Here is a 15,789-nt window from a genome sequence, read left to right as displayed (position 1 = left end):
CACACACACACACACACACACACACACACACACACACACACACACACTGAAACGTAGTGCTCAGAGGAAGAGGAGTAATGTCATGCGTTGTGAAAGCTTGTTGTGTTCTCAAACATCTAGGTCACCCAGCTGTATCTCTTCCTCCTTCTCTCTACTTATCTTTATCTCCAATTTTGCTTCCTCTCCCAATCTTTTCCCTTTCTGTTTAATTCAGTCTCATCTTCTCCTTCATCTCACTTTTCTCCTCCTTTCTAACCTCTCTCTCTCTCTTTCTCTCTGTCTTCTTCTTCTCTCTCTCTCTCCTCTGACCCAGTGGCCCGTTAGCTCAGGTTACAAGGTTCATTTATTGACATTGTACAAAAACAGGGTTGTGGACCCAAATGCAGTTTGTAGTCCCATATGCTGCAAAAAATAGGCAAAACTGTATTATATAGTGGAGGGTGGAAGATGAGTTAGCTTAGCATCAAGGCTGGAAATGGAGAGAAATAACTAGCCTGGCAAAATGTCCAAAGGTAACAAGATCACCCTCTACTACCAGCACCTCTGTTTTATATATTTACCGCAACATTTAGTTTCACAGACGGGGTATTTTTCAAAGTGTCGAATTATTGCTTGAAAGAATTCTACATCTCATATCTGCGTGACATATTTCAGAACCTAAAATATAAACTTAAAATTCAATACTGCTAAAAGATATGGAGGTAAGCTATAAACTATTACAGCAAGTTATCTATTTATTTAATAATTCATTTGTTGGAGCATTAAATCATTACAATCCTTAATACAGCACTTACAATGTATGTTATATAACTGTGTGTGTGTGGGTGTGAGTGTGTGTGTAGCCAGCTGGTCTAGTGCCACCTAAGCCCTCCTGTTGGTGTGTTCCTTCCTGTTCCCTGTACGTAACCTGCTGATCAGCCGGCTGTTTCTCTACTATAAACCTTCATTAGGTGTCAGGAGCGTTATCCTTCTGAAACTGTCAAAGTAAGAGCTGACGATGTAAGAGAATGAAGCATAGGAATAAATATGTAATTCATAGAATAAGAAGAGAAAGTGTTTTGAGTATGTTGGAAAAAGTAAACAGAAGCAGCTCACTCTTTTGTTGGAACTGAAGCTGTCGTTAACGCGCCAAGTCCCTCAAACACACAGCAGTGTGTTGGCATCCACGCTGCAATCACCAGCTCAAGTCCTTCTGTCGTCACACACACACACACTCCAACAACAACACCCCAGAAACACGCTCACACATCATTCTATATCTGTTCTGTTCTTATGTAGTTCTTGTTTTTGTATTCGCATACTTGTTTTATAATTGAACAAGACAGAAAATGTGATTATTTATTATAGGCTGTATGCACATTATGCCACACAAAGGTGCAACTGGTCATATTGCAGAGTTATAACCATGCTCGTGCTTCTTTCTCCTGCAGTAACCGACATTGTTTGTGTTTATTTTGGGAGTAATTCTAATCAAACTTACTCCTGTTTGTCTTCAGTCTGGTTTCTATTCTGTGATGATGCTCAGTTGTCCTTATTCTCTACAGTTTGTGATGCTGGAGGAGTCATAATCCTCTAAAAATACATCCTGACCTTTTAAACCGTAACCGATTTCTCCACTTCTCTGACAGCAGGGAGGCAAAATCCCAGCCCATACTTAATGTAGAACTATCTTTTAATTACATATGAATCACCATAGGAGCCATGACTTTTTAATGTCATGTTTTATTTAATTGTGACTGACAGTTAATACTAGAATACGCTGTCTACTCGTTGAGCCGGTGCTACAGCATGTTAGAGCTACAGCGCCCTCCTGTGGCTCCTTACCCACCATTACATTATTAAACAGGCTGACTTAACATGATTAAATCTTATTAAAGTAGGAATCTGAATCTGTAATGTCGCCTTTTTCCATCTGCCTCACTTTAAACCAGTGAGGAGATGTGTAAAATTGCTCATGTGAAATGACCAAAAAAGGTTTGTAGTGTTACGCAACAATGGTGCTGCACCTTGTCATTCGTAAATATCTCCCCCATTAACCCCGTCTCCACCCTTACCCCCCTTACATGTACAGGAAGAACTCCCCCTACAGGACACTGGAGCCGGTGCGCCCCCCAGTGGTGCCCAACGATTATGTCTCCAGTCCCACCAGAAACAATATGGCCGTCGGACAGCTTCCTAGTCCGGCCCGCACTGCCACCCTCAACCATCGACCCCGAACATACAGGTAGCCGGGTCGGCGGGTAAACATGGCTGCCAGAATGGGATTTCAGAGCTTTCCCTTCTACTCTAATGCTTTTTTCTATTTTCCACTCTGATGTTGTTTTTGCCTCTTTTGTTCATTTAAAAAAGGCAGATATTTAACACAACTGTATGTCTAGTTTGGGATCACTGATTGTATTTTTGCCGTTCTTCAATGCAATATGAGGTCTTGCTGAAGTTGCACAAACATGCTTTGTTCCAATCTAGACTGACAGATGTGTTGAAGATAATGAAACTACACATCCTCTCAGCGTGCTTTGGTTAATGCTTTTGTTCTTGGCTGATCTCATCACATTTAGCCAGCTAACTGAACATGAGCAACTATTTTGGATTTGTTGGAGGCTCATTTATGTCACAATGCCCAAGAAAAAAGGTCCCCAGACTAACGCTCAGGACTGGTAACTTCAACCACAAGCAGGAGAGATGGGTTGATAAATGGTAATACTGTGTACTGTAATCCTATTAAAGGAAAGTTTTTTGTGCATTTAACTATGAAGCATAAAGACTAAAGAAACAAGATCTAACATGGTATTGTGTGAGCTTTAGTGGTGCTAGTAGGCAGATTTTTTGACGGAGCTAGGCTTTATGCTAAGCTAAGCTAACCAGATGCTATCTGTCGCTTCATATTCAGCGTACAGACATAACAGTAGTAACAATAATAAGATTTGAACCTGTGCTCTCAAGCATCTCTGTGCAATGTTGATGAGTTTTGGACAAGACAGAACATTTTAAAGTGACATTGTAGAATAATAATAATCCGAGCGATTTGCGTTTTTCTCAAATCTTTTCTGACTAGTTCTCTACTTTCTTCTGACTTCATTGCTAAACTTCATCACTAAATCTGCTTCTGTCCCGTGTTTCCTCTGGTTTTATTCAGCAGTGATGCTCAGCGAGTTACTTTAGTTTTGGTTGGTTTGAAATGCAGCATTGTGCTTTGCTAAAATATTTGACATGGTTACTGCAGTGAACACTGACTAGTTGATCATTAACGATCAAAAACATCTTTAACTTTCTTCCTACTTTGCTTAGAACAGACAGAGAAACACTCACAAATAGATGGTACAGATGGTACAATTTACTGACAAACACCATTTCCTATTGAGCATCTCCTCCAGCTCCGTATTGAGAAGAAGTTTGTGAATCCAGAGCAGAAATTTGAAACCTTCGAACTGTTTAGCGCTTAAATAAAAACGTACAAATGTATTAAAGCCTCCAGCAGTGACAGTCACTGTGTTGCAGCATCACTGCTGAGTAAACACAGAGGAGTAACGTTCTGCTTTCATCTTCACAGCATCAACTAACTGACTTTCTTCTCATTCAAAGATTCATTTTCAGTTTTATTTTCTGCACTTTATGTAACTGTGGGCTTGTTGGTGCTCTGGATGGAAAAAGAATCTTTTCCATCCAATCTCCACCTTTTGTCTGTCCTGATCTGGAGCCTCCAGCCAATCAGAGTATGTGTTTGTAGCTTATCGTTGTTTCATTGCTTCTGTGCCGACATTAACTTGACTCACTGCTGCTGTTCCTGCAGCCATCGCTCTGCTTTTATCCTTTTTTTTTTCTCTACAGGCAGCTGACTTCCTTTCTGTCTGTTCCGTCTTTTATTATTGTCTTCATCAGTTTGTCTTTCTGCTTCTAACATCCTCTTTTCTCCTTTCTTAAGCTTCATTATCTGCTTCACGTCCTTTTTAAAATGACTCAAATTCAACGTCAAAATCGAATTGGTTATTGTTCAGTGACATTCACGTTGCTGCTAAATCTCAATCGAGAGGTAAAGTCCCTCCCCTTCCTGGTGTCCCCGCATGGGACCTTATTTCAGGGAAAATATGTTTGATAGACAAAAGCCAGAGACGAATGTATTTTTAATTCTGTTTGTGCCATGAATCACAGTGGGAGCAGTGGGGGCAGCCATCCCAGCAGCAGCAGTCGGAGCAGCAGCAGGGAGAACAGTGGCAGCGGCAGCGTGGGCATTCCCATCGCTGTGCCGACACCTTCCCCGCCCTCCACCTTCCCAGGTAACACACACACACACACTGGACACAGACACATCCACACTCAACAGTATTTTTATTGAACCACATGAACAGCTTATGTTGTGGACCTGATGTTTGAATGTCTTCTTGTAGCAATTGCTGCTTGAGATATTTCCAGCTGTGTTTCTCACTCCCTTCCTGCTTATCTCCTCCCTCTTTTCCTTCCTTCCTCCCTTCGTCTCTGAAGTTTCCCCGACTACTGGACCTGCTAGCTCTTCCTCCACTGCTCCTAACTCCTCTCCCTCCCCCTCCCCAACTCCTTCCTCCTTCTCGTCTTCTTCCTCCACCGCAACCTTAACACAACCCAACGCACCCTTATTACAAAACTCATCTTCGCAACACACCGACTCACCTCCTCCACCAAACCCACAATCACATGCACCCAACAACACTTCTCCGGCCTCTAACCCCACCCCGTCCGATGTCCAATCGGTTGTTTTACCTGGAGAGGTGTCTCCTCTCCTTCCTCCTGCCCCTCCTCCTCCACTCTCCCCCTCTTCCTCCTCCTCATCACCTGCCGAAGGTGAGTTTCTCCAACGACCCCACCACCTCCATCGCCTGCTTTCTCCCTTCCTCCATTCTCCACTTTCTTACCAAGAAACCGTTCATGTGTTTTCTCTGTTGTGTTTTCATTACATTGTAGAGATGAAAAGTGAATCTTGTAATGTTTGTGTATTAACATATATGACTTATTTTCTAATCAAATCTTTTGTCTCCTCGATCTATCTTCGATCACGTTCTCCCAGAAAAGCTCAATAGTTTTAAATGTCAACTTTTTAATACTGACATCCAGTATTGGGAGTAACAAAGAGTCAGTGGGCTGCAGCTATTATTTCAGTGTGTCAGATACATTTCTAATCAACATTTCATATCCTCTGCTGCTCATCTCATTTTCAGGTTGTAGCTTCAGGTTGTTAACTGAATACACAACAAACAGCTGTTTCTCAAAACTCATTCTGTCACCTCTTGATTCATTCGGCTGGTTGTTCATCTTCGCATCCTGCTTTTTCATTGATGAATGTTCAAACAGCCAAAAAGAGCAGTTAAATCTTTTCTTTTAAAATATATTAGTCACCAGTTCTTATCTTACTCTGTCACCTCGTCAGGCCCCATCGTCCCTCAGTTCTTCAGTATGAACCGGCCTCAGCCCCGACAGCAGGCTCAACAGGTGGGGGGGTCACTACCGTACCGCCGCCCCCCCTCTGTGACTGGCCAGCCAATCGTAACAGAGAACCAGGTCAACGGCGGTCCCTACTACAACCAAAGCCCAGGTATGTCCTGGGACACACACCAGTCTTGTCCTTTTTGGTCATTTTCATTATTTGCACACCTTGAATACTTTGGGAATCAGACAGAATTCGATTATTTGTGTATTTTAAAGCTCAATATGTAAATTGTCTCTGATTTGTGTGTGTTGGCAGCCTCCCCCCCGCCCCCCTCCCTCCTCCAGTTCAGTCCTCAGCTTCCTCTGATGGGTTTCGTTGCTCGAGTTCAGGAGTCCAGTAAGTTTTCAGGTTCCTTCACTCGTATTGTAATATTGTTTAGGAGGTTTTAAGTGTGATGCGTCTGTAAAATGTATTTTTCCCCTCCAGTCTCAGACGTCCCTCCTCCGCCTCACCCAGCTGCCGAGAGCCAATCAGGGAGCGAGGAGCCCCTCCTTACTCCTCAGCCATTGGAGGACGGACACGAAGAGGAGGACTCAGCGGTGGTGGAGTACTGCGACCCGTACGCTGAGGAAGACCCACCGTGGGCCCCCAGAACCTACCACGAGAAAGGTACGTACACCGTACACTACCAGCTTACATTTAGTTGAGTGTTGCATTGTGGGACAGGGATAGACATAATCATGAGTAACCTTACTCACACATTTTTCAGGCACTCCCCTCTCCTTAATGCCATTCAATAGAAGAACATATTGATTATTATTTATAATATCACGGTGTGTTTGTCACCCTCTAGTGGTGGCCATCTACGACTACGCAGCCGACAAGGAGGACGAGTTGTCGTTCCAGGAAGGAGCGATCATCTACGTCATCAAGAAGAACGAGGACGGGTGGTACGAAGGCGTGATGAACGAGACCACGGGCCTCTTCCCTGGGAACTATGTGGAGTCCATCATGCACTACGCCGACTGAGGACCAAGAGGAGTGTTTCTGTTTCCGTGTTTGTTCAGTCTGTTTGTCTCCGGACATGTGTCGTCTCACTCCAGTTCAGCTTCTCGGATCTGAACTAGAAGGGAAACGTTGACTCGGCTCCTTTTTTTTTTTGTTTTTTCCTTTGGAGTCGCACCAATCAATCACAAGCAAATCAGAGCATGTGAACAAAACTCGTAGTTTCACTAATATTTTAATGTGACTTTAGTTTATTGGACAGAATCAGAAGCTGTAAGTGAATCTGAGCATCAGTTCAGACTTTGTTTTGTTCAGCTTTCTGAGCTACATCTATCTCTTTCTAGCCAATAGGCCTTGTATTTAGGGGTCTCTTAATGCTGGTTCAGTTTATGTATTAATAAGGTCTCTTGTTGGAGAGCTGAGAGGCATTTCAGGCATCTTAATGTTGTTATTCGGTGTGAGTTTCACTGCAGATGTGTTCGTTGTGAAGGATCCAACATTTCTTCTCTTTTACAGAAGGTTCAGAGAAGTTTCTTTTGATCACAAGAAATGTGTATAAATGTCGACACAACACGTTTGTTTTCTTGAAATCACAAAATAATTATCTTAATCCTTCGTGACAAAATGTGCATGACCCCATGGCGTTTTTGAAGGAGACATTTAAACGCGTCTTCTTTACTCTCTCGATGGAAGAAGCTGTGAAAACGTTCCTTCTCATGATATTGAAATCAATATTTTTGTCACCTCAACTTTCAATCATGGAATGATCATTTTATGTTTACAGGAAAACAAATCTTGTTATGTTCAGGCCATGATTTGTTTTTTGTGATCAAAAGAAAACAACAATTGGGTGTGCACTACATTATGTCCTCTTTGGGCTTCCGTAGTTTGCCCTCTGCTACTCTCACCCAGACACCCAACAGAACACATTCACAGTCCTCACCCTGGTCGGAAAAATTCAGATTATTTTTAATATTACCACGTAGGAAACGAGAAGAAATATATTAAATATGCTGAGTCTGATTCCAGAGTTGAAAGGAAGCTATGCCAAAAAACAACTCTACTAAATTCAGAGATTTCCTGACTTTGTATTTCCTTCCCCGTCTTTCTTCCTCTGAAGCAACTTTACAGACTCTCTCTGGTCTTCTCTGTCTGGTTTAGTGACAAACACATCGTGTTTCCTGTGACTGCTTCACAATAAAAGCCCTTTTGTGTTTCACCAGTTGATGACTTTCAATGTGAAGCAGCAACAGGAAACGTCATGTTAGCAGTAACTTAACCCAAATGTAGTAGGGTTGCAGGAGATTAAACAGTGAAGCTATTATCAATCAGATCAAATTTAGAAAAGGTCTAGAACCTGCCAGAATGTTTCGGTTATTTATGGACAGAAGTGAGTTCAGGGTCTGGATTTATCAGACGTCTCAGATCAGGAAACCATTCCTAACCGGCCAGAAACTCTCAGAGTGACGCATCTTTTATTCTACTTCCAGCACAAGAAGTAAAAGCATTTTATCTTTTAAGTTTCCCCCGAGAACTGTCCCTCCTCCTTCCACTTGTTATCATCGTCTTCCTCATTCACGTCAACCTCACCTGCTTTCGTATTAATATTGTGAAAGCTTATAGAGACGCTGGTATTGTAACTGACCGCTACGCCTACACACCACGACATCAGTGGCTTCGGTGTATAAGGAGGATTTATTTAATTTATATTTTACTTCCCTTTGACCTTTGCCTTAACAGATATCTCAACATTTGACTGTCTCGAGAGCCTTACCTCCATCTTATCTATCAATAAAGTAAATAAGAACTCTGGGAAAAGAATTAGAGATGAAACGAAGCACGTAGTGTCACAAAAGAGTTAAACGAATTAAACTTCAATAGAAGAAAGAACAATGACACTCACTGAAGCTGTGTGAGTGAAGTGGAAGTCATCCTGCTGTGACGAACAGTTTTCAGTAAGATTTGTGCCATAACTCTTCATCATCATCAGCTTCCTCACACATCTGTCTTTCAAGTGAAGTCTGTAACTTGAGCCTCTGTGTGTTAGTTTAGAGGTGATGAAGCATTTTACCACCAATAAATTACCTTAAATACATCTGGTGGTCAGCGTAGACGAAGACTGTTATTTTTGGATTGTGAAGATTTAGTAGTAAAATTCATTAAAGTGTTTGGTCTTATGGTTTTAGTTCTCAATATAATGTCTAAGAACATAACTCAAACCTGACAATCTAAACCTCTAGTTTGGAAGAGAAATGAAGCATAAGGATATTATATTAAAGGGACACAGTGCTGTTTTTGAACATCTTAACTCTACACTGATACCCCAAAATACTGACCTTAAGATAAGATAGATTCATTTAACTTTAAAATAGGAGAACTTGCATAAAATGTAGGAATCATTTACGTGTAGCCATACAGAACTTAACCTATTATTACTTGTATTAATTTTGCTCTAGTTTGATAGGATCTCTAAGCATCCACTGAAGTGTTGATCAGTACATATTAAACTACAGAACGTATTTAAAATGGATTCACGCGTATCTGAAGTGTGACTTCTGTTGTGCTGCCTCAGCCTGTGGCCGAGTGGTGAAGTGGACCTGAACAAACTGCCTGGTGGAGATTGTGGACCTGTTGCCAGTGTTGAAGTTTACAGTGTGTTTGCCTGCATGCCTGATATATAACTGACAGTTTTATTCAAATTGTTTTCATATTCATTTTCTTTGTGTGTTTTTTTTCACCAACTTGCTTTATGGTCTCTGTTTGATCAGCTGGAGGTTGTGATGTTTCTGTTCAGTAATGTTTGGTTGTAATCGCCCTTTAAAGAGACGTCCCGTGTGTTTGGACTCCAGACTGACTCTCAGATTGGAGGTGGATATTATTGTGCCATATATCCAGGTGTGTGTGTGTGTGTATGTGTGTGTGTGTGTGTGTGTGCGCGTGCGCCGTATGAACCAAACCCTCCCTCGTGGACTCAAGTGACTATGGACCTGAAACAGTGTTTCCTTGTTGTACAGTGTTATTTAAGAGCCACAAAAAGCAGAGCATGCCGATCTCTGAGAGGAAAACGAATCTTCTTGGCTGCATCTTATTTTCCTGAAGATGGAGTCGGTGTGTGTTCAGTATAAAAAGGTTTAGTACATGTTTCCTCACAGTGTGAATCCAACAGACCAGTGAACTTAAAGTAGAAACACTAAGCAGCCATGAGTGCATCACTTTAAATAATTTAACCTTTTAGTATTCTGAGAATTACAGGAAGAAGTTACATGCCTGAAGAACATCATTTTGCTCCATATCTCCTCCAGTTTTGATGCTAGAAAAACAAATCCTATCTAAAATGATGCACCGTTCTTTGTAGATGGCTGCTGTGACTTTTCTAATTGACAACTGTTATATTTGATGAATGACTGAGGTTTAGAAACAACCCTATAGACAGATATTGTGTTCATATCACAGCAAAAAGGATTCAGTACAAAAGGCAATAAATATTCCTTAATGCTCTTTACAGCACACTGATCTTCAGGTCATTGTGATGACGTGTTTATTTAGAGTTATTCATATGTATAGTGCATTAAAGTATATGGATTTATATTGTATTATAACTCAGCCAATACATTATGGTCTGTCAGTGTTCTTGTGATTATAAAGTCATTAAAAAATAATGCCGTTCATCATCATCAATGCACACAGCAATCGCACGTTTAATTCAAGAAATGCTTCTCTAGTTTGTTTTTAAAGCTGATTGAAACCCGTCTATGGATCCAGAGATGCAGTAAAAGGCAAAGTTCATAATTTAAATTCAAAATTTAAACGACTGATAATCAGACTGAACTGTAATTATTTCCATGTTACTGTTCAGTCTCACCATCACAAAAAGGTATTTTTGTTATTTAGACTTCTTCATTTGACACACCAGAGCCGCAAAGGATTCTGGGAGAAGTTAACATATATCATGTCGATGGAAGAAATGCGTAAATGTAAGAGTTATTTCTGTTTACTCGACTTATAACAACCTGTAGAGCTTTGTAGATGTCAATGATAAGACGACCCTGGTTGTTGATCTGAGTCAGGTAACATTCAGACATTGATTCATGAGGTCTGGATCAAACTTGTGACACTTTAAATCTTTACATGTTGGCATACTCTGATTCTTTTTGTTTTGCCTGCAGTTACCCTTTAAAACAGAGTGGACTGCAAAATGAGATGATCTGTGAAATGTAACAGCTTCTCTCAGGCTGGTTTTACCAGGAATCTGCTTCATTAGTCGCCCTGCAGACATTTAACCTTTAACTTCATTATTAGACTTTTGTCTCTGAAAAACCCGCTCCATTCTGAGTCTGATTCCAATCCCACAAATCTCATGTAAAACCTTTAATCTGCTCCGTTTCTTATCAGCAAAGAGCAGTTTACAAAGTGTTGAAGTCGTAGCTAAACAGCAAGTTTGAGACCTTTCTGGGATATTCTTTGAATGTAACTGAAAAACAAGTTTCACCAGAAAGAGCGACTCACATTTAAAATCAATCCTTTCATCTGGACTGAAGTAAAGTCAAGCTTTCATCTCTCATCATTGAATCCTCAGTCTGCATGTGTTCCTGTAGAACGTGACGTCTAGAGAAACCTTCTGCTTTCCACACTAAAACCTCGACTGAAAGCACATCGCTATTTTGTAAGAAAGTGGGGGGAAAATGGTAAATTCTGAAGTAAATGTTTTAACAGCTCGTCTGTGTTAGTGTTTTATTTAATCTTACACACACATGCACTGTCAAGGCCTCTCAGGAAGTTAAGTTTTGAGTGCACAAAATTGCTGCATGTCCTGACAACGCAACCTGTATGTCAGTGGAATAGTGTGAAACTAAAGCAGGAATGTTTAAGTTTTTGAGTAAATATTTTAAAACGAGTTATTTAATAAATTGCTTGAGTTGCATCATCCTCACACCAGTTGTAAAACTAATTAAAAGTAATAAATATGGTTAATCGACAGCTCTAGACATTAGTGTGTGGACACTGTGTCACATTTACTAATTTATATAAACATAATGCAAGATTCATAATTTATAACAAACTGTAAAATGTGTTTAGAAAATGTAATTCTTTAAAAATAAATTTACTTAATTACTTTAATAGTTAAAGACAAAACCCCTGATTCATGACTCTAAATATACAAACTCAAAACCTTTATTTTCATGATCATTAATGAAACTTAAGTGTATTTCATGAGTTATCAGATAAATGTGCTGTAAAGTTGGGCCTAAAATATTTGCCTCTGAGATGTAGTGAAGTAGAAAGTAAAAAATGGAAATAGTAAAGTACAAGTATCTAAAATTGTACTTAGTGTGGGTACAGTACCTGAGTAAATGAACTTAGTCACTTACTAACACTGATTATTATTATTGCTCCAGCAAGAAACTGGCAAGGGCCATTTAAGGGGTTACAACTTTTACCGTTACTCCAGCGCAAGCCCCGGAAGTACATCGCAAGGGCTTGTGGGTAAAGAGGGTTGTTAGCAATTCAAGTTAGTGTTCATTTCTGGTCAGTTTTGTCTTTAAAAGCGTTAGCTATGGGGTAACTGGTTCATACACATTACAATAAAACAGGATTTAAAGTCACGTATTATCGTAAAGTGTTAGCGCGAGGGTTTTCTTTTGGGGACCACAGTCCCGATTTGTGCGGGAAGTGAAACCCTGGACCATGAAACTACGCCACCCACAATGCAACGCTCCGGAGGGGGTCAAATCTGAATTTAAACGGTTAAAGCAGCAGAGCTGTGTTTAACAGTTCTCTTAACGCTTCAACCAGACCATAATAACTCAGCTCGGTGGATGTTTCGTGGTGTTGTGTAGACTTATGTAGCTACCGACCCCATCAGCGTGGGTTTCCTCGGACAGACTCTTCTGTTTGTGCCATGACTTTTACCGGATTTTGCCAGTTAGCGCTGCTAGGCTAAGCTAACTCGTTGCTAACGTGTGATGACTTTCAGTGCGTTCTGTGACGTTTCGCAGGTGATGACAGATCGACGTTATTAACGGTAACTACAGTTTTATTATAACGCCATTCTCCGAAGAGTCACGTCACCGAGGAGCGAGGAGACCATGGCCCTCGCCCCGAAGGAGCTGTCCAACCTGCTGAGCATCATATCGGAGGAGGCATGCACCAACACCTTCGAGAGCCTCTCCACCCACTTCCACCACTACTTCGGGAAAGCGGAGCACTTCCGGGTGGGTTCGGTGCTGGTCATGCTCCTCCAGCAGCCGGACCTGCTACCCAGCTCTCCGCAGCGGCTCACTGCGCTCTACCTGCTGTGGGAGATGTACCGCACGGAGCCGCTGGCCGCTAACCCGTTCGCCGCAGTGTTTGCACACCTTCTGAATCCATCACCTGCCGGGGAGGAGCCGGAGAAGGTGCTCTCAGGTAGGACTCTAGTGTGTGTAGGTGTGTGTTAAATAAATAAATAAATATATATATATATATATATATATTTATATTATATTAACATTTGTACCCTAATAGTAGAAGAAATCCTCATTTCAGATACTATTTCATGCACTGAACCATGTCCACACTAATACAGTAGTGGAAAGTAACTTAAGTACATATATACTTATGGTCAATTTTGAGGTACTTGTAAATAACTTTACTACAGTACAGTATGTTCTGCTACTTTATTTATAATTGACATTTCTGAGCCAAATATTGTGCTTTTTACTCCACTACATTGATTGATAACTTAAGTTACTTTGTAGATACAGATTAAATGATACAAAATTTAATTTAAAAAAAATACAATATACATTTGAAGCATCATTAGTCTCACACATTTGTCTGTCCTGTGTCACGTGACCTCTGCAGGCTTCCTGCCTCCCATCACCCAGCCAGAGAAGTTCTTCCTGTCTCAGCTGATGTTGGCGCCGCCCAGGGATCTCTTCAAAAAGACGCCCAGGCAGGTGTCCTGCATGGACGTCGGCAACATGCCCCAGTCCATAGACATCAGTGGACTGCAGCTAGCGTTAGCAGGTCAGTGCTCGGCTACACCACTGTTCATCTACTGGAAAAAACAACACTGCTTGTGTTTAAAGGCTTAAAGTGTTTGCTGAAAAGTTAACAATTTGAGCATTTTACAAATTGTTTCTTTATTTAATTTTCCATGTTTTGCGTGTTTGTTGTGCAGAGCGTCAGTCAGAGCTGCCCACTCAGAGCAAAGCCAGCTTCCCCAGCATCCTGAACGACCCCGATCCAGATTCATCCAACTCAGGATTCGACAGCTCCGTGGCCAATCAGATCATCGAGTCTCTGGTCACAGGGCCCCGACCTCCTCTGGAGAGTAAGTGTTTTTGATGCTGATGTTGTTTTTAAAGTTGAAGAATTGGTCATCGTGTAGAAAACAGAAACAAAGTTACAGGACGTCTCAGAACTGCGTTTGAAAAGAAGGAACCAGGGACTAAGTTTAGTTCAATGTGGCAGATAGTGAACGTTAACGCACTGGTTTCTATTCACATGAAAGGAAAACATTTGATTTGTTGCATGTTATAATGTAGTCTTCTGTCTAATCTTCCGTATTTTGTCTTTTGACTGAGTGCTAATAGCTCAGCTGGTTGCAGACAAAGTGAAATCTTAAATTCGTGTCTTTAAACTCAACCTCACTTTGGCAAGTAACCAGGTGAATTTTAGGTAATTTGGAGTTCATATTAAACTCCACAACATAAAAACACATTTGTCAGGTGAAGTGGTTCCATGTTCTAGTGCCCAGGTTGCATAACAAAGTGAGAAACCACCAAACAGAAGCTGCTCTAGATCCCACAGTCCTCATCCTTTCTCTCTCGACTCCGTCCTCAGGTCACTTTCGCCCCGAGTTCATCCGGCCACCGCCTCCTCTGCACGTGTGCGAGGACGAGCTGGCGTGGCTGAACCCCACCGAGCCGGACCACAGCGTCCGATGGGATCGCTCCATGTGCGTGAAGAACAGCACCGGCGTGGAGATCAAACGCGTCATGTCCAAGGCCTTCAAGAGCCCGCTGTCCGCCCAGCAGCAGTCACAGGTGAGCTCGTGTCCCGCTGTGTCGGTCACATGGTTGTTTAAAGCCCATTGGTTCCTAGTAGATGCATTCAGTGTTGGTTTACTTCATCAGTCTCTCTCTCGCTCTCCAGCTGCTGGCCGAGTTGGAGAAGGACCCAAAGTTGGTTTATCACATCGGTCTGTCCCCGGCAAAGCTCCCTGACCTGGTGGAGAACAACCCACTGGTGGCCATCGAGATGCTGCTGAAGCTGATGCAGAGCAGCCAGATCACGGAGTATTTCTCCGTGCTGGTGAACATGGACATGTCGCTGCACTCCATGGAGGTCGTCAACAGGTGAGGCCGCTGCTGTAAAATGTCCCGTGTTGTTCCTAAATTTTAACATCATATGTTTGTAGCATCGCTGTCGTGAGAGAAGCCACGTTAACAAACCTTATTTCAGCTTTGTGACATTACATTTTCCAGCTTAACCAAGAGGGTTTTTATTTATAAATCGCTGCTCGTGCTTCCTCAGGTTGACCACAGCTGTGGATTTACCTCCAGAGTTCATCCACCTCTACATCTCCAACTGCATCTCCACCTGTGAGCAAATCAAAGACAAGTACATGCAGGTAGAGTACAACACCTTGCTCATAACTATAGTTAAAATGCTGTGTTTTAGCAGATCTTCGGTCGAACAAAAACAGAAAGAAATTCATTGAATATGTCTCTTGAGATGCCAAAAATGTCAGTAATTCTCCTCCTGTACATTCATTGTTTATTCATTTTATAATACGCTGTCCTCCAGAACCGCCTGGTCCGTCTGGTCTGCGTCTTTCTCCAGTCGCTGATCCGAAACAAGATCATCAACGTCCAGGACCTCTTCATCGAGGTTCAGGCCTTCTGCATCGAGTTCAGCCGCATCCGAGAAGCCGCCGGCCTGTTCCGCCTCCTCAAGACCCTGGACACCGGAGACAACCCCGGCGAGGCCAAACCGGCCAAATAACGACGCTCACAGAGACACTGCACGGACGGTGGAAGTGGCCCGAATTACTAAAATAATGCCACGTTTATCAAAACTATCAGAGGGACGCGGTTTGTTTCAACATTCTTCATGTCTTTGTACGTCACAGGAGCCGGAACTAAAGCGAGTTAATATTGTAAATATGTAGTGACGTTTTCTTCAGACCTTAAAATCCAGTTCTGCCTCTGAACTCTGTCACCATTTCCCCCTTTTCTCTTTTCCAGAAGTTTAAAAAAAAAAGGATCAACTCCGTTCACCTTTTCATTTTTTTAACCAGGGCTCTCTTTCCTTTGGAAATCTTGCGATTTTTCTCAAATTAAACAGAGTAATTCAATCTATTGGTATTTCTGTTCTTTCATTGATGTTTTAATTGATCA

General features: G+C 41.8%; 2 protein-coding genes across 5 annotated transcripts in view; both read left to right on the top strand.

Annotated features, from left to right (window-relative positions):
* LOC116397692 (abl interactor 2-like) overlaps positions 1-10,062 on the top strand; it is a 20,602-nt gene extending 10,540 nt beyond the window's left edge. For 2 of the 4 annotated variants that reach the window (XM_031873367.1, XM_031873366.1), the window contains 7 exons: positions 2,072-2,224; positions 4,150-4,274; positions 4,480-4,815; positions 5,399-5,563; positions 5,714-5,794; positions 5,885-6,067; positions 6,252-10,062. In XM_031873367.1, coding sequence (XP_031729227.1) covers positions 2,072-2,224; positions 4,150-4,274; positions 4,480-4,815; positions 5,399-5,563; positions 5,714-5,794; positions 5,885-6,067; positions 6,252-6,427 — 1,219 coding nt within the window. In that variant the 3' untranslated portion in view covers positions 6,428-10,062. The remainder of the gene's footprint in view (positions 1-2,071; positions 2,225-4,149; positions 4,275-4,479; positions 4,816-5,398; positions 5,564-5,713; positions 5,795-5,884; positions 6,068-6,251) is intronic. The other 2 variants (XM_031873369.1, XM_031873368.1) reach the window with 1 other exon arrangement.
* A 1,786-nt stretch (positions 10,063-11,848) lies between these two features.
* On the top strand, positions 11,849-15,746 carry cnot11 (CCR4-NOT transcription complex, subunit 11). The gene is made up of 7 exons (XM_031873371.1): positions 11,849-12,808; positions 13,247-13,411; positions 13,566-13,718; positions 14,231-14,433; positions 14,543-14,745; positions 14,924-15,020; positions 15,197-15,746. Exons 1-7 carry the CDS (start codon positions 12,490-12,492, stop codon positions 15,392-15,394), a joined length of 1,338 nt encoding a protein of 445 aa, XP_031729231.1. The 5' UTR covers positions 11,849-12,489; the 3' UTR covers positions 15,395-15,746.
* Positions 15,747-15,789: the final 43 nt, after the last annotated feature.

This window comes from Anarrhichthys ocellatus, unplaced genomic scaffold, assembly GCF_004355925.1.
Source record: "Anarrhichthys ocellatus isolate YVR2014 unplaced genomic scaffold, GSC_Weel_1.0 scaffold71, whole genome shotgun sequence".
Lineage (NCBI taxonomy): Eukaryota > Metazoa > Chordata > Actinopteri > Perciformes > Anarhichadidae > Anarrhichthys > Anarrhichthys ocellatus.
The sequence above is the reverse complement of the archived record's forward strand: the minus strand, read 5'-3'. Positions and strand labels throughout refer to the sequence as shown.

Excerpts from the sequence above, each read along its gene's own strand:
- cnot11 (XM_031873371.1), top strand. The coding sequence starts at position 12,490 with ATGGCCCTCGCCCCGAAGGAGCTGTCCAACCTGCTGAGCATCATATCG. Across the intron at positions 14,746-14,923 it reads TCCATGGAGGTCGTCAACAG|GTTGACCACAGCTGTGGATT; the intron begins GTGAGGCCGCTG and ends GTGCTTCCTCAG. Across the intron at positions 15,021-15,196 it reads TCAAAGACAAGTACATGCAG|AACCGCCTGGTCCGTCTGGT; the intron begins GTAGAGTACAAC and ends GCTGTCCTCCAG.